Below are 22,311 nucleotides of genomic sequence, written 5' to 3'. Positions count from 1 at the left end.
TTCCTGCCCTGGAAACCCCCTCCCACTGGCACTCAGAGCTGATTTAGGTCCCTGGTGGGTGAGTCGAGTGGACCTCAGGTAGATCCATGTCATGTCATTCCCGTCCTGCCCGTTATTACTGACCCTTCAACCTAGAGACCCATGCAGACTACAGAACACACATGCGACATGTCAGATGATAAATGACCAGGAGTTTATTTAGGAGAAGTGGAAACGGGGAGAGATGGAGACCAGCCCAGTCAGAACGGACCAGGCCAGGAGCCTCAGGGGTTCAGTGGAGAGTGGGGGAAGGGAGAGTCTGACGGAGAAGTGTCCCCAGAAGTGGGGACCCAGGTCCTAGGAACACTCTGAGGGGGCCACTGTCTTCTCCACGGTCTTCCCGTCGTGCGTGACCTGGCAGCTGTAGGCGCTGGCGGATTTCCAGTCTTGGCTGGACACGCTCAGGTAGCTGCTGGCCGCGTACTTGTTGTTGCTCTGCTTGGAGGGCTTGGTGGTCTCCACGCCCTGGGTGACGGGGGTGCCATTTGCCTTCCAGGCCACCGTCACGCTGCCCGGGTAGAAGTCACTCATGAGACACACCAGGGTGGCCTTGTTCTTGCTGAGCTCCTCAGCGGAGGGCGGGAACAGAGACACTGAGGGTGCCGACTTGGGCTGACCTGTGTGGACAGAGAAAGGGATGTAAGAGGCAGGGGGAGAGCCCAGTATTAGGGTCTCCACTACCCGACGGACGGCCTCTGTGACTGGGACCGTGGTGTTTGCTCACCTTGAGGACCTTCCTTCCTTTTTTGTCCCCTCTTTCTACTCAGCCCCTGGACAGCAGACAGCCCCCACCCTCCCAGCCCCCACTCTCCTCTTCCAAGTCATCACTCCCACGGAACCTGGTTAAGCGCCTCCATCCGTAGCCTCACTTTCCCCGAGTGTTACCTGGGCAGGCTGTGCTCCCTGCTCCTAGTCTCCTGAGTCTGAGTGTGCAGTCTCACCCTGACCTCTCGGGCCCTCAGCCCAGCCTCAGGCCCCACCTCACTCACGCTTCTGGTGCCCCGGCCTCCTCTGAGATCTGGGGTCTGCTCCCAGCCGGCCAGGATGACCCCAACAGCGTGTGGAGAGGCCCAAGCCTGAGCCAGCACACAGTGGGGCCGGGACCCCTGACTCCTTGGGGCACCTGGCTCTCCAGTGAGGGCCGGGTCCCTGGAGCCAAAGCCTAGGGGCTCCTTCTGGCTCTGCCTGTCTCCCTGTGCCTGGTCCCCGGATGCCAAGACCTTTCATCTCGCTGCGTTCATGACACTGATCCCCCCGACAAGGAGCACAGAGGCCCCACAGCCCCCTAGGCACCTCTGACCACCCAAGATTGACACGGCCACTGGGTGGTGGCTCCGAGTCCCCCATTCATCATTTCTTGACTCTAACACCCTGCGGGAGGCTGCCCCTTGGGCTGATGGGATACCTGGGTCCCAGGAATTATGGGGCTCCAGGGTCAGTGAGTCTCTGCCCCATGGGACACACTCCTTTCTGACCTCCATCCTGAGAGGGCCGGGCTCCTGAGGGGCCAGTTCACCCCATCTCACTCGTGTCTCCGTGACCGTCCCCCCATCCTCGCGACCCAATAGAGGTTCTGAGTGCTTCAGCCCAGAGTGAGCCAGACCCTCCTCTTCGCCCTCCAAAGCCTCTCCTCCGGCTGCCCTTGGTGCCCCTGCAGGCCAGGTCCTAGCCCCAGCCTTGCCCCCGCCTCCTGTGCGGCTCTCCCAGGCTGGAGCGCGTCGAGCCCTCAGCCCAGACCATCGGGACTAGGACTGTCACTAAGGCTGACCCACTGACCCTGGTCAGAACCAGCCTTGGCCCCCCTGAGGGCATCTGCCCTGGAGAGGTGAAGGAGCCCCTTTCCTAGGCCCACCCCAGGACTCTGGGGGGCTATTGGGGTTCTGCTATTGAGGTCCTCCCTGCTGGTTACCCCGAGACCAACCTGCCTTCCCCAGAGCCCATGGAGAAAGTGGGGGTCGGAGCGTAAGGCTGAGAGGGCAGAAGGAAGCAGCCCCAGAGAGAGCAGTGACTTGCCCGAGACAGCAGAGCGGTGGGATGGGTTGGAAAAGGTGCTGAGAGCCACTTACCTAGGACGGTGAGCTGGGTCCCGCCGCCGAAAACATACCACAGTGACTGAGGCTCGGACTAAAACCCGCCGGACCAGCACCTGGGGCCTGTCCCCCGGGGGCCAGTCTGGCACAGGAACCCGCCGGGCATGACGGATGCAGGGCTGCAGCTGTGTTCTGGGGCGGGGCGGGTGGCCAGGCAGCCCCCCAGAGGCTGGAGCATCCCTGGGTGACTCCATAGCCCACAGGCATCCCCATGCCCAGCACCCCATCCAAGGCAGGTGGCACCCATACCTTGGAGTGACCCAGTGTGTTCTCCCGCCCCACAAGGCTGTCCTGGTCGCCGCCCAATCCTCAGTGCTGACCAAGATTCTGAGCGCCTTGTCCCCTCAAGGGCTGGGTGGTGTAGCTCAGACCTCCTGGCCTCCTCCTGGGGCCTCTGAGTGTTCCTTCCCCACAATTCCCCATGTTCCAGCCAAGTGAACCTCTCCCCAGGCCTATGGACACTGGGTCATTCCCGACTAATGGTGCTTCCATGTGGAGATCCCCTCCCCCTTTGTCTCCATACACTGAGACACAGTGTAGTCCACCTCTTTCATGAAGCCTTTTCTGATCTCTCAGACCACTGTCTTTCCATCAGTCTGTCCGTCCATCCATCCATCCATCCATCCATCCATCCATCCGTTCATCCATCCGTCCATCAGTCCATCCGTCCATCATTCCATCCATCCATCCATCAGTCCATCCATCCATTCCTCCCTCCGTCCATCTGTCCGTCCGTCCATCCGTCCGTCCATCCATCCATTATCAGTCCATTCTTCCAACAATGCTCCCAACTGTTTCATGTGCTGGGACACGATTGGGACCCCTCTGGCCCTCACTCCATCTTTCCTGGAACCTCTCAGGTCAAAGCCAACAAGACCCTCATCCTGGTCAAGTCCGAAGTCCCGCCTCAGTCCCTGGATATCTCTGCCAGAGGTTCCTCTTTCTGGTGACTGTCCTCCTCTTGGTGCCGGACACCACCCACTCTTGCTCTTTCTCTCTCCCATGACGATTGACCCCACACCCCCCGAATCCCGTTCTGCCTGTGCTCTCCCTCTCCCTCTGCCTCTGACCCCACACTGTGCACTCCAACAACTGTCTAGGGGTCTCCCTTCCCTATTTTCCAGCCCGGACCTCTCTCTGTGGCTTTAGGTTCACAGGTGCTCTTCTGGAATGTCCTGCAGGCACCTCAAACTCCACAGGCCCCATAGACTCTCCTCACACTTCGCCCCCATTCAGCTGGCTTCTCTCCAAGCCTGGAGTCAACCCACCATACGTTCCCCTCATCGAATCACCCTCGGTTTTAGACATCCACCGGAAAACAGAAGCCCATTAAGATCCACAAATAAACAGAAACACCCAAGTCACACTCTGCGAGTCAGGATGGCAGGAGTCCTCAGGCTTTGCCTAATCTGATGTTACCTCCCCAGGTGGTTTATCTATCTGGGAAGCGAGCTCGTTGCCCTGGGGCCAGCATTTCCCACCTGAGCAGCAGGGTCACTGGGTCATGGGTGCATGTAAGATGCGCACGTAAGATTGTGTGAAACAACATTTCATATAATATTAATATAAATTCCACCCTTGCTTCTGACTTAAAGCAAACGTGCAGCCTCGTATCAGGTTGATTATCTAAGGAAACTTCCTCAACTCCATACAGGGTATCTCCCCAAATCTCCAGCGACCTTCATACTTAGAGGCAGATGCTTTGAAAAAGCACGCTCCCTTTTCCAGCATATTCTACAGATTCTCGCCAATGAAACGAGATGGGGGAGGTGTAAGTAATAGGAAAAAAGAGAGAACGTTGTTCTTTGCTGGTGATGAGAGAGTCTACTTTAAAAAAAAAAAAAAAAGCTCAAGGACTCAGAGGAACAACTCTTAGAACTAATCTGAGTTCAGTGAAGTGGCCCAATACAAGGGCCACATGCGAGTATCAGTCGTTTTCCCTTCTACACAAGCAGCAACCATTTAAGACATGAACTGGGGGACATTTTACAGCTTCAGTCCACATGATCTTTCAAAGCCTTAGGAATAAACTTAACAGAAAATGTGCAAGGTCGGCAGAGGTGAAGTCTGAGACAACGGGCCGAAAGGCATCATAGCAGAGTGAGTGCGCAGGGGCCGACCGCGTTCCTGGAGGGAAATGCCGGGCGTTGCAAAGACGCCGGTCCTTCTCCAACCAACCGGCACATTCCTCCAAATTACAGGCACCGAAAGCGGATTACGACAACGAGCGAATTGTTCCTAAAACCCAACAGTGAGAAGGATGACAGAGAATGGGCTGGGCTGTTTCGAAAAAATACATTATAACGATGGGTTCTTTCTCTACCAAACATCCTGTACAGCTACGACCATTAACACAGGGTGCGGTGGGTATGGGATTAGATCATGAGGTCAGTAGAACCGTAGGGAGAAGGCGATAAACCGACGGGTTAGTATTGGATAGAAGGCGCGTTGACATTCAACCAACATTCGACGACCGGCTCCCCATTTGGAAAATAAAGAAGGTTATGTCCTCACCGACATCAACATAAACTCCAGCAGAAGAAAACACAAGCAAACGACCCCCCAAAACACAGAAAATACCAGCGTAAAATAGAACACTGACCTTATGATACTGAAATAAAGATGACTCTGCCATGCTTGTCACAGACCACAGAAACCACAAAGAAAAAAATCACACCACTCTGACAGGTCACAATTAGAAATGGCTTTACGGCAAAAGACCCCATGAGCAAGAGGCATACAACAATCCAGGGAAAAATATTTCCAGCATAGAGACTGAACAAGGCGGTTGGTCTCTCAAATATGGGAAGAGTTTCTACAGATCTGTAAGAACACCCAACCAACTAAATGGAAACACAAAACAAAACACCAACAGCGGGTAAAATTACGGCCGGTAAATTCGCAAAAGAAATAAAACCAGGCAATAAAAAGAGGAAAGGAAAATAAGTTTGATCCATGATCAAATAAACAAACACATTCTCATTTTTGCTCATTTGGCAACACAGACAGTGGCTGTCCAATGGGTTTTAGGGCAAGATGTGGAGAAATGGCAGGCAGAAACGCTCCGTTTTACCTCCCTAGACCTCTGTGCGTCATCTTTCTTTAACAACACGTTACTCTTGTATTAACATTATTTTAGGAGATAAAACATGAAATAAAGCTTGTGAATGTTTAATAACGATAGAGAATTGTGAAGCAAACATTAAAATTAGGCGAAATCCCAGCGGCCAGAAACATACGCTGACATTTTTTCTACATTTTCTGACAAGCCTTGGGAAATGCACTCATATGAAAAAGCCCAATAGCGCCCTGGCTGGTCTGGCTCAGTGGATAGAGCGTCGGCCTGCAGACTGAAGGGTCCCGGGTTCGATTCTGGTCAAGGGCACGTGCCTGGGTTGCGGGTTCAATCCCCAGTGTGTGTGTGGGGGGGCATGCAGGAGGCAGCCGATCAAAGGTTCTCTCTCATCATTGCTGTTTCTCTCTTTCTCCCTCTCTCTTCCTCTCTGAAATCAATATTACTACTACTACTACTACTACTAATAATAATAATAAGCCCAATTGGGAGCATTCTTTATATTTGGCACCCTAGACATCCTTTTAAAAATGGAATTTGCCATATTACTCAAGATGCTTCAGAAACTTAGTTTTGTGCAAGATTCCACATGATGGATGCTCCATGCTGTCATGATTCCCACCCTTTCTGTGGGATGCTGAGCTTCTCTCCCATCATTAACAATGTCGGGCTCATCATTTTTGTTTGTAAACCTTTGGTTATATCTTTGGTTATTCCCCACCCCCAAAGGATGAGTTCCTAGAAGTGGAATTATACAATACAAATAAACACACTTTCCTTTATGACGTATATGTTGCTAGAACGGTTGTACATCTTAGACTCCCATGAACAGTCTATGAGAGAGCCGTTCTTCCCATCAACCCCTGCTACCGTCATTTCCAATGCACTGGCCAATGCCAGAGGGGATTTTAAAAAAAGATATTGTTATTGATTTCAGAGAGAAAGGCACAGGGAGAGGGAGAGAGAGAGAAACATCCAGGATGAGAGAGAATCATGGATCGGCTGCCTCCTGCACTCCCCACCCTGGGGATCGAGCCTGCAACCTGGGCATGTGCCCTTGACCGGGATTCGAGGTCACAGCATCCAGTCCTGGGACTCCTTCCTGTTCCGAGGCTGCAGCCCCCTCTCTGGCCTCTATCAATGTATGGAAGACAGGAATGACATCAGGGCATTACGGGGATCCTGAGAGGGAGGGCCTGCCCCTAAAATGATGGGTACATCCTGCCCCTGCCTCCCAGAGGACCAGGGCGAGGAAAGCAAGGTGAGAAATTTAAGGGGTGCCCAAAGCCTCACTCATTGAGATGAATACATTTTAATAAAATACTAAACATAAAAATCAACGCTAATAAATCCACAATGGACAAAATGCCAACTCTTCAATGAAGCCGGCGTCTACCCAGGTCCCCACTCTCCACCGACCCTCCCTTCGTCCACATCTTCCCCCAAGGCGCATGGGCTCCTTACCTGTCCTTCAGACTCAGGGCTGCTTCCCGCCGGGTCTTGGGGGCCTGGACCCTGCTCTGAGGTGCTGCTGGCAGGGGCAGCAGCCATGGGTGGCCACGGCCAGGCCCAGCGGCATCAGGGGCCAGTGCTGCTTGGGGCCAGGGCTCTGCTCCCTGGAGTCCTCATGGCCCACATGGCCGGTCCGGGGCCCCATCTGCCTTCAGGGTCAAGGGCACCTCCAGCCTGATCTTCAGCGTGAGCTCCTGCAGGGCGTGATCGATCCCCCTCACTCCAGGAGTAACATCAAGCTCAGGAATGTTGAAACCATCCAGACCTCGGTCACCTCTGGGCCTCAGTTTCCATATTTGTGAAATGGGTGCTGTTGGCAGGTGCCCCTGGTCCTCACTGGCAGCGGCCATCCCCGAGTGCCCTGGCCCGAATGGCCCCATCTTCTGCCTGGGCCTTCTCCGGTACCTGCCCCCGTGCGGGTCCTCTCCCGGGTGGTTACCCCGGGGGAATCCTCCTCAGAGTGGCATCTGCAACTGCTCTGCTGTGGTTGGAATCAGAGCTCAACCATCTCCCACAGTAACCCTGCTGGCCCCGCCCCTGGGGTGCTGGGTGGGGCACACCTGCGCCTGCCCTCTTTCCCCGGTTCCCCAAGGGCAGCTCTGGGTTACAGAGCATCTACCTTGGACCTGGAGGGCAGCCAAGTGCCCAGGGGATGAGGAATTGAATTCCTTGGGGGTGGGCCTGGGGCTGCTGTTCTGTCCAGGCCCCCAGGCTGGGCCCCTGCACACTCCACGCCTGCCAGTCAAGCCCGGCCCTTCCTTGGCTGGTTTGGCCAAGCCTGGTAAGTTTGGTGAGCTCCTGGGCTAGGCAAGGGTCCAGCAGGCAGTCATCTATCCTCCTCACTCCAGGAGTAACGTCAAGCTCAGGAATGTTGGAACCACCCAGACCCAGGTCACCTCCGGGCCTCAGTTTCCTCGTCTGTGAACTGGGGAGAGCGCCTCTGCAGCAGGAGGGCGGGAGGATGAACGGGATCACGCATCTGCTGAGCGCCAGCACAGAGCAGGCGTTGAACCAATGCCGGTTCCCCGTCCTCCTCTCTTACTTTGGGCTTCAGAGCAGTTCTTGGTGTGTCCTTGAGCCAAGTGTCCCTGTCCTACAGGCGAGAAAACGGAGGCCCAAGAAGGTGAATGCAGGACCCATGGCGGTTCCAGGGTGCAGGGTGCAGGGTGAGCTGGAATCTAGAGGTGAGCTTGTCCCTGCGCTTCCAGCCCTCCTCCACCCGGAAGGCTTGTGCCCTGCTCCCAGGGGGGGGGGCAAGGTGTGGGCTGTGCTGGGCAGGGTGCAGGCGGGGCGGGCTGTCCAGGTGCTTGGGGTCGGGGCTTGTTGGGAGCCCAGGAACAACAGATAATGTGCCGATGAGAGTGGCGCTGTTACGTGGCCCTGACAACGGGGTCTGCTCCCTGCTGGGCTACGGCGATCTCCCCTTTTACAGATGAGGACATGGCTGTTCAAGCAGATTCCGTACTTCTTGGGTGCCCCCCGGGCCACGAGGCCTGGCCCTGGCACAGCTCCGGGGCGTGCTTTGTGGGTCTCCGTGGGCTCACACTGTTGGTGTCTGGGAGAACTCGGGTGGTAGGTTCCTGCCTGTCACACCCAGAACCCGCCCTCTTGCTTTCCAGTTGCCTTTGGGGCCACAGGATCCTTCATACATCCGCTCAGCTCCGGAGCTGCCGCCCCTAGGGCTCCCGGTTTTCTGCTTCAGCAACTCCAAAGGGGGCCCCAGCCCCCACCAACCTTGACTTTCCTGGGAGGTCCCTTGACGAGTTGCCTGGCCCATGGTTTGCGTCAGATACTCATGAACTCTCCTGCTGCCCTTGGTGAAAATCAATCCAGATGTTTCCATGGGAAGCGGCAACGCATAGCCTGGGACTGCAGTTTGTTGGTATGGACGATGGTTGCTGGGAGACCACTGTCTGAGGGTCTCTCTGGATCTGCACGTCTCGTGAGCAAAGGCACCGATTGCCCTTGTGTTGGACCATCTTTTCAAGGTTGCTTGTAGAGAGGGTGCCTCCCTCCGGAGCAACCTGTGCTTACCGGCCGGTATGAAAGATTTGGGGGTCCCCAAGCTTGGATGTGCAGCTGTCACCTGGGCCTCTTTACATCATCTTGGGGGGGCGCTCAGAGGACTGATGTGGGATGCTGATATGCCGAGTAATATTCTTGATGCTGCTGATACTCTGGCTACTTGAGTAATGAACTATGAGCAACAAAGTGGCCTTTGTCTCTGACCCAGGAGTCTCGTGTCTCCTGCCAGCATCCGGGAACCTACGGCAGGCTTGCTTTTCAGCTTGCAAGTAGAGCCAAAATTCTCAGACCCTCTACTGCTCTTGACAAGGGCAATAATGAGCAGGAAGGAAGAAGTCAAGTTGATGGTGATCAGGACTTAACGGTTTGACCAAACTCATCAGAGCAGCTTTCAAGGAACCCCAGGCTGGATCTTCCCACTCCCTGCACACAGCTCAGGCAGCGTCTGGGGGATGAGGTCCAGGGCTGAGGGCTGGATTGCACAACACCCCCTCCCCTGGCCTTGGAGATGGTCAAGGCACCGAACAGTGACAGGGTGTGAGTGCCTGGCCCTCCTCCTCCCCCCCCCCCCCCGATCCAGTGCAGCTCCTCCCCATTTTGGTGCTTGGCTCACTCCAGCCTCTGACCTTGGGCTCCTGGTACCTTGCGGACCAGGGGTTCCACTGGAATTGTTCCCTTCCCATCACTCACTGCCCAGAACGTGTGGTTGCCCCGGGGACAGCCCCAGGGCTTGGGGAGAAGAAGGAACTGTCCCTAAATGCAACATCTCCAGCTGCCCCTCTCCCCCACCCCTGCACCTGCCATGGTCCCTGGCCAGACACCACCACAGACCACATCCTCCTGCGGTGGCTGCGGTCGGAAATCCGGGTCTGGCTGGACCCTGGGGACCCTCGAGGGATGGGCTGGGCTTTCCCAGCGGGTACAGCTGCAGCTCTGGCCCACCCAGGCCTGCTCCCTTCCCCCTCCCTAGTCTCCTGCTCATCCTCCACCCCATAGGCCCCAGAGACCCTGCCTGAGGGTGTGGGCTCCTCTCCCTGGCCCAGGTCTCCCCAGCTCTCCGCTCCCCTGCATTCCCAAACTTAAGCCGCTGGTCCCTCTCATCTCACCTTGAGAATGTCATTGTCTTTCCCATGGGGTCTGGGAGAGGGTGTCCCAGGGTCCACCTAGGGGTATGACAATGGTTCTGAAATCTCTGAGTCCCTCTGAGGGGTCCCCAGGAGGTGACAGAGAAGACGCTGGCTCCTCGGGAGACCCTGGGAATGCAGCCCCCCTCCAGCAAATGGGGGGAGATTACCGCTGGTCCTCTAGAGAACAGGGACTCCCCAACCTGGTGGGGGTCCTCCAGCTTCTGCTGATGAGAAACAGGCACAGAGAGGGAGAGTTTCCTTCCTAAGACACACAGCAACCTGGTGTGAAGACCATGTCCTGGGACCAGCGAGACCTGGGAGGATGTGCATGGTTGGGACATGGGGTGGGGCCAACCTGGAACTGGGGGTTTTGGGAAATGTCAGTGCTTGAACCTCTGACTCTCCAGGTGCAGCTGCGGGAAGGGCAGCCCGGAAGGAGAGATTCCAGTAGGGGGCAGCAGAGACCAGCAGTAGAGGGAGGCAATGTCTGGCACCTCACCTGGACATCTGGGTTATGTTATGGTGGTCTGGGTTACAGATGGAGAACTACACCCCTGATACAAGACTGGATTCTGTGTCAGAGACCTGGGCTTCGGGATAATCTTCTCGGACCCGCCATGATGGTCTGGGACCTGGATGTAGGTCTGAGCCCCGGATGGAGGTCTGGGTCCTAGGAGGGCAGTTCGGGCCAGAGAGGGAGGTCTGGGCCCCGGCAGGCGGTCTGGTACCTCACCTGGACATCTGGGTTATGGAATGGTGGTCTGGGGTACAGATGGAGAACTACACCCCTGATACAAGACTGGATTCTGTGTTAGAGACCTGGGCCCCGGGATAATCTCCTCGGACCCGCCATGATGGTCTGGGACCCAGATGTAGGTCTGAGCCCCGGATAGAGATCTGGGTTCTGGGAGGGTCGTTCCAGCCAGGGAGGGATGTCTTTGCCCCGGGGTGTGGTTTGGTGTCTCACCTGGACATTTGGGTTATAGAATGGTGGTCTGCGTTACAGATGGAGAACTACACCCCTGATAAAGACTGGATTCTGTGTTTGAGGCCTGGGTCCCGGGATAATCTTCTCGGCTCCGCCGTGATGGTCTGGGACCCGGATGTCGGTCTGAGCAGCTTCTCTGTGCCCTCGCGGGCCCTGAATGGGGCTGAGAAGTGTCAGGTGGGGTGGCGTCTGAGTTTGGAGACTGTTGTCAGCACTGGGGTCACTGTTTGATGAGGAGGGTTTGCAGGTGGCCAGTCGGGAGGTCTGGGAGCCGCTGGGCACATCCACTGCCCGAGGGTCCCCAGGAAGGCGCTGCTGGGCAGGGACCGGTGAGACGCAGGGGGGCTCAGACACACCTCTGGCCCCTCCCTGCCCACCTGAGGCTGAGGACACTCGGGGTGGCGGTTGCTGATCTCCCCAGCTTCCTGCCCTGCACGCAGCCCTGTGGGGACGTGAGCTGCTGCGTGCACTTCTGGTCCTGAACCGGCTCCTGAGGGCCCCTGTGGTGACCCATCCGCCATTCCTCCACGTCCCCCTCCTGGCTGACCTGGCCGGACCTCAGAGGTGCGAGAGAGCACTTGGCCCAGAAAGGAGGGGTTGCGAGGTGAGTGGGGTTCACCAGCGGGGAGGGGAGCGGAGGACAGGACCTGGGTGGTGTTGGGTTCGACAGATGACCAAATGGCAAAATGTTAGTGACAGGGACAGAAACAGAATACTGGGGACCAGCTGGAATGGTAAGAAACATGAATCCTGCCCTGTTCACCGTGATTGCTCTGTTCCTTTTAAAGGAGGCGCCTTCTCAGCTGGCTGGGAGGTGCACACGGGACCGGGAGCTCACCCCGGAATGCGGCCCATCCTCCCTACCAAGGAGCTGCCTGTGATCATGGAAAGGTGACCAGCCTGGTTGCAGAACCCAGAGCCGCCAGCCCTTTGCTTACCCACAGCCCTTTGCTTACCCATAGGCCTTTGCTTACCCATAGCCCTTTGCTTACCCACAGGCCTTTGCTTACCCACAGACCTTTGCTTACCCACAGGCCTTTGCTTACCCACAGGCCTTTGCTTACCCACAGGCCTTTGCTTACCCACAGGCCTTTGCTTACCCACAGGCCTTTGCTTACCCACAGCCCTTTGCTTACCCACAGCCCTTTGCTTACCCACAGGCCTTTGCTTACCCACAGGCCTTTGCAAATCTCCAGCCACATTACCTGTGAACTGCCCATTGGGCACACCTTTTCCCTATGTCCCCTGTAATCCTTGTCCTTCTACCCAATACAAGCAGCTGGCTTATGGGGGTGCAGGGCAGATGTCTGTGGGTGCCCTGCTGCTCTCCCAGGCTGCCGGCAGGATGGGAATAAACGCTCATCTGATTCCTCCCTGTCTCCGCTGAATCGGCTCCAGTGGGGACAGGCAGCGCGGGCCCATGGCTGGTCCGGTTCCATAGTGACCGGCAGGGAGGACCCATTGGTGTCCAGTCACCCTGCCAGGAGACAGTCCCCAGGCGGGACCCGCAGGGGTGTCTGCACTTCCTCCTCATCATGTGACACCTCAGGACAGGAAGAAACCCAGAGAGCAGGGGCCGGGTCTCGGGGCCTCTGGGGGGTCCTCACAGCCAGGGAAATGTGGGGGTGCCCGAGAAGAAGGGGCTTCCAGGGGGCTCTGTCTGTGCTCACAGGACAGCTGATGCCTCTGGGATGTGGGAGGAGTTTCTAAAGCTGTTGTGTCTATCAGCCTGCCCATAGCCCGGAGCTCAGAGCAGTCCTAATGCACCATTTCCATCAACAGGAACAGAGGCCGAGAGGACAGAGGACCCGCTGAGTCCCCAGCGCTGCAGGGGCCGGGCCAGGCCAGGGAGGATTCCTGACCCTGAGGCCTGACCTTCAGCTGCTCAGACAGCGGGTGAGCGTGAGCACCAGGCCCGGGGGCAGGTTTCTGTCCCACTTCCCCACCCGCCTGAGTCACTGTGAGCATTACCACTGTCCCACACCTGACAGTAATAGTCGGCCTCGTCCTGGGCCTGGGCCCCGCTGATGGTCAGGGTGGCCGTGTTCCCCGAGTTGGAGCCTGAGAATCGGTCAGGGATCCCTGAGGGTCGAACATCATCATTATAGATGACCAGCACGGGGGCCTGGCCGGGCTTCTGCTGGTACCACTGGACACTTTTACTTCCAATGCTGTTTCCCCCACACGTGAGCCTGGCCGTCTGTCCCGGGTTCACCGACACCGAGGGCGGCTGTGTCAGCTCGTAGGAGGCCACAGAGGCTGCAGGAGGAAGAGGAGGCAGCAAGGTGAGGGCCCATTCCCAGGACCCCCTGCCGGCCCCGCCTGCCTGAGCCCCAGGGATTCCCAGGCCCCAGGGCGCCCCTCGCATCCCCCTCAGCCCAGGTGGCCTGGGGCTCCCTGGATGGAGCCTCTGAGCAAGGAGCCCTCCCCTTTCTGCTGCAGGGGAGCCCTCAGGGCCCTCAGACCCATGAGCACAGGGGGATGTGAGCACAGGGGGATGAACCCCCAGCCCTGAGCCAGCAGTGGGGCCTGAGTCTCCTGCCCCCAGGCAGCGCCCCTGAGCTCAGAGTCAGCCAGGCTACTCCAGGCCCTGGGACTGGGAGGGGGGAGCCAGGCAGCACCTGTGCAGAGAGCCAGGATGCCGAGGAGGAGAGGGGTCCAGGCCATGGTGGGCGCCCTGACTCTGCTCCCTGAGGCCCAGGCTGCAGGCTCCCTCCCAGGCCTCTCTTATCCCCTTGGAGACAGCTGGGGGGCATGCAAATCAGCCAGGCCCAGGGGCTGCTGGGAGCTTGTGGGCTCTGAGAAGGGCTCAGCCCAGGGACACAGGGAGGTAGGGCAGCCCCTGCAGTTCCCACCCTTCGGGTCCCATGGTCTGGGGTGACATCGGCCACAGCAGGGCTCCGAGGGGAGGCGGAGGGGGCCTGCATTGGCTGAAGGAACCCTGCAGGTGACATCACACACTTAGGGGCGAGTCCTGCTTCATCGCAGCGCCTGGGACTCAGAGACCGAAGAACATTGATCCCTTGTCAACAACACACGGAGTTTTCTGTTTTTTGTTGTTGTTTTTTTAAATCTGGTTTTATTGATTTCAGAGAGAGGAAGGGAGGGGCACAGAGAGAGAAACATCAATGACGAGAGGGGAACAGATGGGCTGTCTCCTGCACACCCACTACCAGGGATCTAGTCCCCAACGGTCCAAGCGCACTGACCAGGAATTGGACCGTGACCTCCTGACTGATAGGTCACAGCTCCATGCCCAACCACTGGCCCCATGGAGCTCCGAAAAGCCCTCACGGTGCGGTCAGTGTCTGCCCTGGGCTGTGAGTCCTCAGGCAGATCGCAGGCGCGCCGCCTCAGTCTCCCCATTTTGCAGTCGGGGCAGGGACAGGTCGGAGGTAAAGGGAACCTTTGCGGGGTAGGGAATGGGAGCCAGCTGCCACGCGGAGTGGCGCTTCAGGGAATGCGTCTCCCCAAGTCCCGCTGGGGGACTATATTCAGGAATAAAAGTGACCTCATTATACAACGAGGTCAAGACCGGGTCACGGAGCACCTGTGGGGTGTCAGGTCCTGGACACAGGAGGCCCAGGGCTTCCCGGCCAAGGGCCCAGCAGAATGGTGCGTCCGTGTCAAGGGGGATACTGCCTGTCCTTTCCCTTTAGGCTTTAGGTTAAGATCACTGACCCTCTGCCCTGGCCCAGTGAGGGCCCCTGATGCCTGGCCCACCCCATCTGCAGGTGGCTTTGCCCGGTGACTCTCTGGCGCCCCCTGGTGGCGGCTCCGCCCTGGCTGTGGAGGTGCAGGGCTGACCTCTGCCCAGGGGGAGATGCACAACCCACTGCTCAGGTGGAGACTCCCTGGTCCGGGGGCCGCTGGTCCCAGGAGAGGGGGACTCGCTCTTCTCTTTGTGACCCCTGACCTCCTCCGCCAGGCAGGGAGGGCTCAGGTCACCCACCAAAGGGTGTAAACAAAGGGAGCGAAGCCAGCCGCGTCAGGACAGGAGAGGGAATCTGTGAGTGGGGGTGCGGGGCGCTGGGTCAGGCCCTGCCCTGCGGGAGAGTGAGGCGTGATCCAGGACACACGTGAGCAGTGGCCAGGGGGGCTCTGGGTTGCAGGCCTGTTCCTGACTGAGGTGTGGAGCGTGGGATGGAGTGGGGGTCGCTGTTTGATGAGGAGGGTTTGCAGGTGGCCAGTCGGGAGGTCTGGGAGCAGCTGGGCACATCCACTGCCCGAGGGTCCCCAGGAAGGCGCTGCTGGGCAGGGACCGGTGAGACGCAGGGGGGCTCAGACACACCTCTGGCCCCTCCCTGCCCACCTGAGGCTGAGGACACTCGGGGTGGCGGTTGCTGATCTCCCCAGCTTCCTGCCCTCCACGCAGCCCTGTGGGGACGTGAGCTGCTGCGTGCGCCTCTGGTCCTGAACCGGCTCCTGAGGGCCCCTGTGGTGACCCATCCCCCATTCCTCCACGTCCCCCTCCTGGCTGACCTGGCCGGACCTCAGAGGTGGTTGAGAGAGCGCTTGGCCCAGAAAGGAGACGCTGGGAGGTGAGTGGGGTTCACCAGCGGGGAGGGGAGCGGAGGACAGGACCTGGGTGGTGTTGGGTTCGACAGATGACCAAATGGCAAAATGTTAGTGACAGGGACAGAAACAGAATACTGGGGACCAGCTGGAACTCTAAGAAACATGAATCCTGCCCTGTTCACCGTGATTGCTCTGTTCCTTTTAAAGGAGGCGCCTTCTCACCTGGCTGGGAGGTGCACACGGGACCCGGGAGCTCACCCCGGAATGCGGCCCATCCTCCCCACCAGGGAGCTGCCTGTGATCATGGAAAGATGACCAGCCTGGTTACAGAACCCAGAGCCGCCAGCCCTTTGCTTACCCACAGGCCTTTGCTTACCCACAGCCCTTTGCTTACCCACAGCCCTTTGCTTACCCACAGCCCTTTGCTTACCCACAGCCCTTTGCTTACCCACAGGACTTTGCTTACCCACAGGCCTTTGCTTACCCACAGGCCTTTGCTTACCCACAGGCCTTTGCAAATCTTCAGCCACATTACCTGTGAACTGCCCATTGGGCACACCCTTTGCCTACGTCCCCTGTAATCCTTGTCCTTCTACCCAATACAAGCAGCGGGCTTATGGGGGTGCAGAGCAGATGTCTGTGGGTGCCCTGCTGCTCTCCCCGGCTGCCCGCAGGATGGGAATAAACGCTCCTATGATTCCTCCCTGTCTCCGCTGAATCGGCTCCAGTGGGGACAGGCAGCGCGGGCCCATGGCTGGTCCGGTTCCATAGTGACCGGCAGGGAGGACCCATTGGTGTCCAGTCACCCTGCCAGGAGACAGTCCCCAGGCGGGACCCGCAGGAGTGTCTGCACTTCCTCCCTCATCATGTGACACCTCAGGACAGGAAGAAACCCAGAGAGCAGGGGCCGGGTCTTGGGGCCTCTGGGGGTCCTCACAGCCAGGGAAATGTGGGGGTGCCCGAGAAGAAGGGGCTTCCAGGGGGCCCTGTCTGTGCTCACAGGACAGCTGATGCCTCTGGGATGTGGGAGGAGTTTCTAAAGCTGTTGTGTCTATCAGCCTGCCCATAGCCCGGAGCTCAGAGCAGTCCTAATGCACCATTTCCATCAACAGGAACAGAGGCCGAGAGGACAGAGGACCCGCTGAGTCCCCAGCGCTGCAGGGGCCGGGCCAGGCCCAGGGGGCACTCCTGACCCTGAGGCCTGACCTTCAGCTGCTCAGACAGCGGGTGAGCGTGAGCACCAGGCCTGGAGGGCAGGTTTCTGTCCCACTTCCCCATCCGCCTGTGTCACTGTGAGCATTACCACTGTCCCACACCTGACAGTAATAGTCGGCCTCGTCCTGGGCCTGGGCCCCGCTGATGGTCAGGGTGGCCGTGTTCCCCGAGTTGGAGCCTGAGAATCGGTCAGGGATCCCTGAGGGCCGGTTGCTATCCTTATAGATGACCAGCACGGGGGCCTGGCCGGGCTTCTGCTGGTACCAGTGGACATTTTTACTTCCAATGCTGTTTCCCCCACACGTGAGCCTGGCCGTCTGTCCCGGGTTCACCGACACCGAGGGCGGCTGTGTCAGCTCGTAGGAGGCCACAGAGGCTGCAGGAGGAAGAGGAGGCAGCAAGGTGAGGGCCATTCCCAGGACCCCCTGCCGGCCCCGCCTGCCTGAGCCCCAGGGATTCCCAGGCCCCAGGGCGCCCCTCGCATCCCCCTCAGACCAGGTGGCCTGGGGCTCCCTGGATGGAGCCTCTGAGCAAGGAGCCCTCCCCTTTCTGCTTCAGGGGAGCCCTCAGGGCCCTCAGACCCGTGAGCACAGGGGGATGAACCCCCAGCCCTGAGCCAGCAGTGGGGCCTGAGCCTCCTGCCCCCCAGGCAGCGCCCCTGAGCTCAGAGTCAGCCAGGCTGCTCCAGGCCCTGGGGCTGGGAGGGGGGAGCCGGGCAGCACCTGTGCAGAGAGCCAGGAGGCCGAGGAGGAGAGGGGTCCAGGCCATGGTGGGCTCCCTGACTCTGCTCCCTGAGGCCCAGGCTGCAGGGTCCCTCCCAGGCCTCTCTTATCCCCTTGGAGACAGCTGGGGGGCATGCAAATCAGCCAGGCCCAGGGGCTGCTGGGAGCTTGTGGGCTCTGAGGAGGGCTCAGCCCAGGGACACAGGGAGGAGGGGCAGCCCCTGCAGCCCCGCCCTCGCCCAGGGGATTCTGGGTTATTCTGGAGCCATCCTGTGGGGGGTCATCTGCACTGAGTTGGTTCCTGGCCTCAGGCCTGCGCTGGCCTGGCCCCAGCAGAGCTCAGGGGGGAGGGCTGTGTGCGGGTGTGAGCCCGGGAGAGAAGGTCCCTGGAGAGGTGAGCGTCTGAGCCTGAGGTCCCTCAGGGGCCGCCCCAGGCCCCGTGTGTGCGCATCGGAACCGGAACACGTGCCCCCTGGCTAAGGGCACCTGGGGTTTCAGCAGCCACTGAGGGGCTGCACGTGTCTGTGCTTGGTGAGCGCTCAGGGCAGGTCCTAGAGGCTGGGCCTCAGTGTCCCCTGTGCCTGGTGCCCGGGGCAGACCCAGGGCTGGAGGGAGGTGTGACCGCTGGGGAGGGGGAGCAGTAAAGGGGTACAGGTGGCTGGAGGGGAATGAAGGGCCTGGACCTGAGCTGGAGAAACGGGCAAATCCCACAGGAACCCGGGGGCAGACACAGCCAGAAGGGCCAGCAGTGCCCAAGGCGAGGCTGCAGGAACCCCTGCTCTGTCTGCAGGTGGGAGGGTGGGGTGAGTCCTCCCTGTGAAGGTTGGAATCCCTCAGGCCAGGCCCTCCCAGGAGCCAGGAGGCTGGAGGCGGTCTGTGCTGCCCCCTGGTGGCCGCTGCTCTGTGGCTGCTGGAGGGGCAGGTGTCCTGTGTCCAGGTGTAGATGCTGAGCCTCCTGCTCAGGGGGAGACTCCCTGATCCCTGAGCTGCTGGTCCCAGGGGAGGGTGGCTGTTCTCTCCATGGCCACGGCCTGTCTCAGGACCAGGCGCCAGAGGCTCAGGTCGCCCAGGAAGGAGGAAGGGGTGCATTTGGAGGATGGGGGTCGGGTCCCCCCTGAAGCATCACTGCTCATATCCCTGGGGTGGGGGGTTCTGGGGTGGGACTGGGGGACACAGGACTGAAGGACTGACTCTGCCTGGTGCTGGCCGCTGGTGCAGGTCACAGCAGCACCGGGGCTGGGTCAGCCGGGGTCACGGCTCTCAGAGTCGGTGTGTCTGAGAGAGTTTTCCTTCCCCTTCTTCATTGAAAGACACTTTCACTGGTGAAGACACGGAAGTGGGCGGCGTTTTGTGGTTTTGTTTCTGCTTTTAGGTTTCTCAGGGCGTCGCTCCACTCTCTCCTCGTCTGCCCTGTTTTCAAGGAGGGACCTGCTCGGATCTCCGGGTTCCTCTGTGTGGAACGTGTCCTTGTCCCTGACGCTGTTATGGTTTTCTCTTCTGTGCTGGTTTTAAGGGATTTGATCAGGATTGTGCTGGTGTTTTCTGTGTGTGTGTGTGTGTGTGTGTGTGTGTGTGTGTGTGCTTGGGGCTTGTCAGAGTTCTTGGGTCTGTGGGATCCCGGGTTTCATGGACTTTAGAATCTCTCTGACGAGTATTTATTTCCTCAAATATTTTCCTACCTCCCCCGAATCTCTTGTGCTTCAAAGTCAGCAATCACATGCACATTAGGCTCCTTGACGTCGTCCTGCAGCCCACAGAGGCCTGTGTTAGTGATCTCAGTGTCTTGTTCTGTCGCTGGTTTTGTCTCTTGTCTATGGATTCTCTTCCATGTCACCAACTGACTGATCTTCTCCTTTCAGTTGACCCACCTTCTGTCAACCCCTCACGTGTGATTTTCTCTCAGACACTGTGGTTTTCATTTCTACCCATTGAGTTGGGTGCTGTGTTTTTGCCTCTCTTGTCTGCACTTACCATGTCCAGTCATTCTTTTCCTTCTGAACAAATGGGATGTGGATTTTTGAAGTTCTTGTCTACAAAGTGCATCCTCTGTGAAATTTCTTGGCAAGGGTGATGGATTTATTTTTTATTTTTATTTTATTTTTGCTTATTATGGCTCATATTTTGATGTGACACCACATTTGGTGAATATTTCCGTGTTTAGTGAATAATACTTGTATCTATATAATATCAGTGTGTGTATATATATAATGAGTTTGCTGTTCTAAGTCACACAGATTCAGTGATCTTAATGGAAACGCGTTGACCCTCAGCACCGGGGCTCACCGCCCCCCCTCCCCCCCCCCCCCGGCGGGGCCCGAGCAGCGTGCCCCTTGTGCTCACTGCCCAGCGCTGAGGAAGCCCTTCCCCCCCCCCCCCCCCCGCATCAGCCTGGCGCCCTGAGGAGGAGCAGGTCCCTCTGACGGAGGGATTCAGGGCTATAATCGTGTGTGAGCTCCGCCAGGGCCTCTGGGCTCCCTGGGCGGCTCTCTGTGGCCGTGGGAGCTGCTCTCACAGGTGGAGCTGAGATCTCGTGGGTAATGGCAGGCCCTGGAGCCATGGGCGAGGGAGACTCGCCTGCAGCGGGGCTTTGGGGTGAGCCCTCGGGAAGGAAACGTGAGAGGCAAGACGAGGTGACCTGCCATGGGGTGGCAACCGAGGATCCGCGGGGAGGGCGTCCTGAGCTGAGGCAGAGACTCGGGACCTTGGCCTCAGGTGGGCGCTGGGCCTGAGCCTCACTCTGAGAGGGGCATGGCCTTGGGGGAGGCAGCCCTTCCGGGGAGGGCACAGCTGGGAGCTGCCCGGTCCCAGCGGGGTGTGAGGTGGGTCAGCCCTGAGCAGGGACCCGGGTGGACTCCTCGGTGCCCACAGCTCAGGTTTGGTTGTTAGGAACCCAGGCTGCCAAGATCTGGGCTTCATGAGCTCAGATGTGCTGGGAGACCTGGGGAGACACTCCGACATGGGACAATGAGGGGCCCATTACCATGGGAAGGACAAGCAGGGACCTTACCCCTGTCTGTATGTCTCCCGCTGTGTGTCCTTCCACCCAGGCCCTCTGTCTCCCATCACACCCAGGCCCTCTGTCTCCCATCACACCCAGGCCCTCTGTCTCCCATCACACCCAGGCCCTCTGTCTCCACTCATGCCCAGGCCCTTTGTCTCCCACTCACAGGCCCTCAGTCTCCCTCACACCAGGCCCTCTGTCTCCCATCACACCCAGGCCCTCTGTCTCCCACTCACACCCAGGCCCTCTGTCTCCACTCACACCCAGGCCCTCTGTCTCCCATCACACCCAGGCCCTCTGTCTCCCATCACACCCAGGCCCTCTGTCTCCCACTCACACCCAGGCCCTCTGTCTCCCATCACACCCAGGCCCTCTGTCTCCCACTCACACCCAGGCCCTCTGTCTCCCACTCACACCCAGGTCCAGACACCATCAGAGCAGCCCTTTCCTGTCAGAGTGAACCCACTCTGTGCCACCCCTGCTGAGCAGCCTGAGGTGGGAGGAGGGGTGCCTGGGGAGCTGAGATTAGGGACCTGGGCCAGGCCTGCTCATGGCTTTGTCTACAGTCCCCTGGGGCTGGAGGAGCATGTGACACAGACCGGGACGTGGTTTTTGTCCCACTTCCCCATCTGCCTGTGTCACTGTGAGCATTACTATTGCTGTCCCATGACTGACAGTAATAGTCTGCCTCGTCCTCAACCCGGACCCCACTGATGGTCAGGGTGGCTGTCTTCCCGGAGCTGGAGCCTTTGAATCGGTCAGGGATCCCTGAGGGCCGCTCACTACCCTTGTAAATGAGCGCCACGGGGGCCTGGCCGGGCTTCTGCTGGTGCCAGGAAGTATATTTTTCATCCAGAATCTCTCCAGTGCAGGTGATGCTGGCCATTTGTTCCGGGGCCACTGACAAGGAGCCCGACTGGGTCAGCTCATAGGAGGCCACAGAGCCTGTAAGAGAGGAGAGGGGGGTTGAGGATTAAGGACCCATTGCCAGTAGCTTCCACACAGAGGCTGTGCCTGGACAGAGCTCAGGGTTGGAGCCGGTCAGCTCAGGTCCTGGGGGCAGCACCTGTGCAGAGAGTGAGCAGGGGCAGCAGGAGAGGGGTCCAGGCCATGGCGGAGACGCCCCGGGTTCAGCCTCTGAGCCCACAGCTGGGCCTGTGGCCTCTGGGCCTCTCTTATGCTCTGAAGGGGCTCCTCATGCAAATCGCCTCCTCCCTGGGGGCCTCCATGACTGGCTCCAGCTGGGCGGGGAGCAGCTGGGCTGATGGGAATTCAAATAGGAGCCTCCCTCCCAGCCTGCCCCAGGTTCCCGGAGCTCTCCGTGGTGCTGAGGGAGACAGTGCTGACCCCTGACCCAGCCCCTGCACACACACCCCAGGCTGACCCTTGACCTCCTCTGTGGGCTTGGGGAGAATGCTGGGTCCTCCACTCTGATGATCAGATCGCCCATGTGGGCGGGGCCTGCTCATAGAGACAGTGACCAGTGGTCCTGCTGCGCGTGAGAGGCAGGCTCCATGCTCAGACCCAGTGAGGTTGGTTGGGGGCCTCTCAGATCACCTTTTTTCAGGTTCAAAAAATAGAATTTTGGGGACCTAGAGAGGGAAAAACAAAACTAAACAGAAACCTCTGATAACACCAGATGGATGCTTCAGGGATAGAGTAATTCTGCACAACCTCACAGGAGGAATATTTTGCTTAAAAAAAAAATTTTGTTGAAAGAGAACAAGAGAACAGGTAACAAAGGCAACACATTTGCAAACAAAATACCCAATGGACACCTCGAGTTCAGAGAATACAATAAACTCTCACAACCAAACAGGAAGAAGACAAAACACTACCAGGATCCATTTAGAACATGGGTCGTTGTCAAGAAGAACCATGTGGTGAAGAAGACATACTGATGGCAACAAGCACAGAAGAAGATGCCCATCCTTGGGCATTAGGGAAATGCCAATTAAATACCGTGAGATCTCAGGGCCCGCTTCTCAGATCGGCTTCAGT

The 22,311-nt window shown here is 58.5% G+C and overlaps 1 protein-coding gene across 1 annotated transcript in view; it reads right to left on the bottom strand.

Moving 5' to 3' along the window:
* LOC103304675 (immunoglobulin lambda-1 light chain-like) overlaps positions 1-21,422 on the bottom strand; it is a 28,863-nt gene extending 7,441 nt beyond the window's left edge. The window contains exons 1-4 of the mRNA XM_054712867.1: positions 21,377-21,422; positions 16,671-16,963; positions 2,106-2,151; positions 341-656 (exon numbers count right to left, since the gene is read on the bottom strand). Coding sequence (XP_054568842.1) covers positions 341-656; positions 2,106-2,151; positions 16,671-16,963; positions 21,377-21,422 — 701 coding nt within the window. The remainder of the gene's footprint in view (positions 1-340; positions 657-2,105; positions 2,152-16,670; positions 16,964-21,376) is intronic.
* Between the last annotated feature and the right edge of the window lie 889 nt (positions 21,423-22,311).

The sequence above is a fragment of the Eptesicus fuscus genome, chromosome 23 (assembly GCF_027574615.1).
Source record: "Eptesicus fuscus isolate TK198812 chromosome 23, DD_ASM_mEF_20220401, whole genome shotgun sequence".
NCBI classification, from domain to species: domain Eukaryota; kingdom Metazoa; phylum Chordata; class Mammalia; order Chiroptera; family Vespertilionidae; genus Eptesicus; species Eptesicus fuscus.
This window is presented reverse-complemented; position numbering and strand designations above follow the sequence as displayed.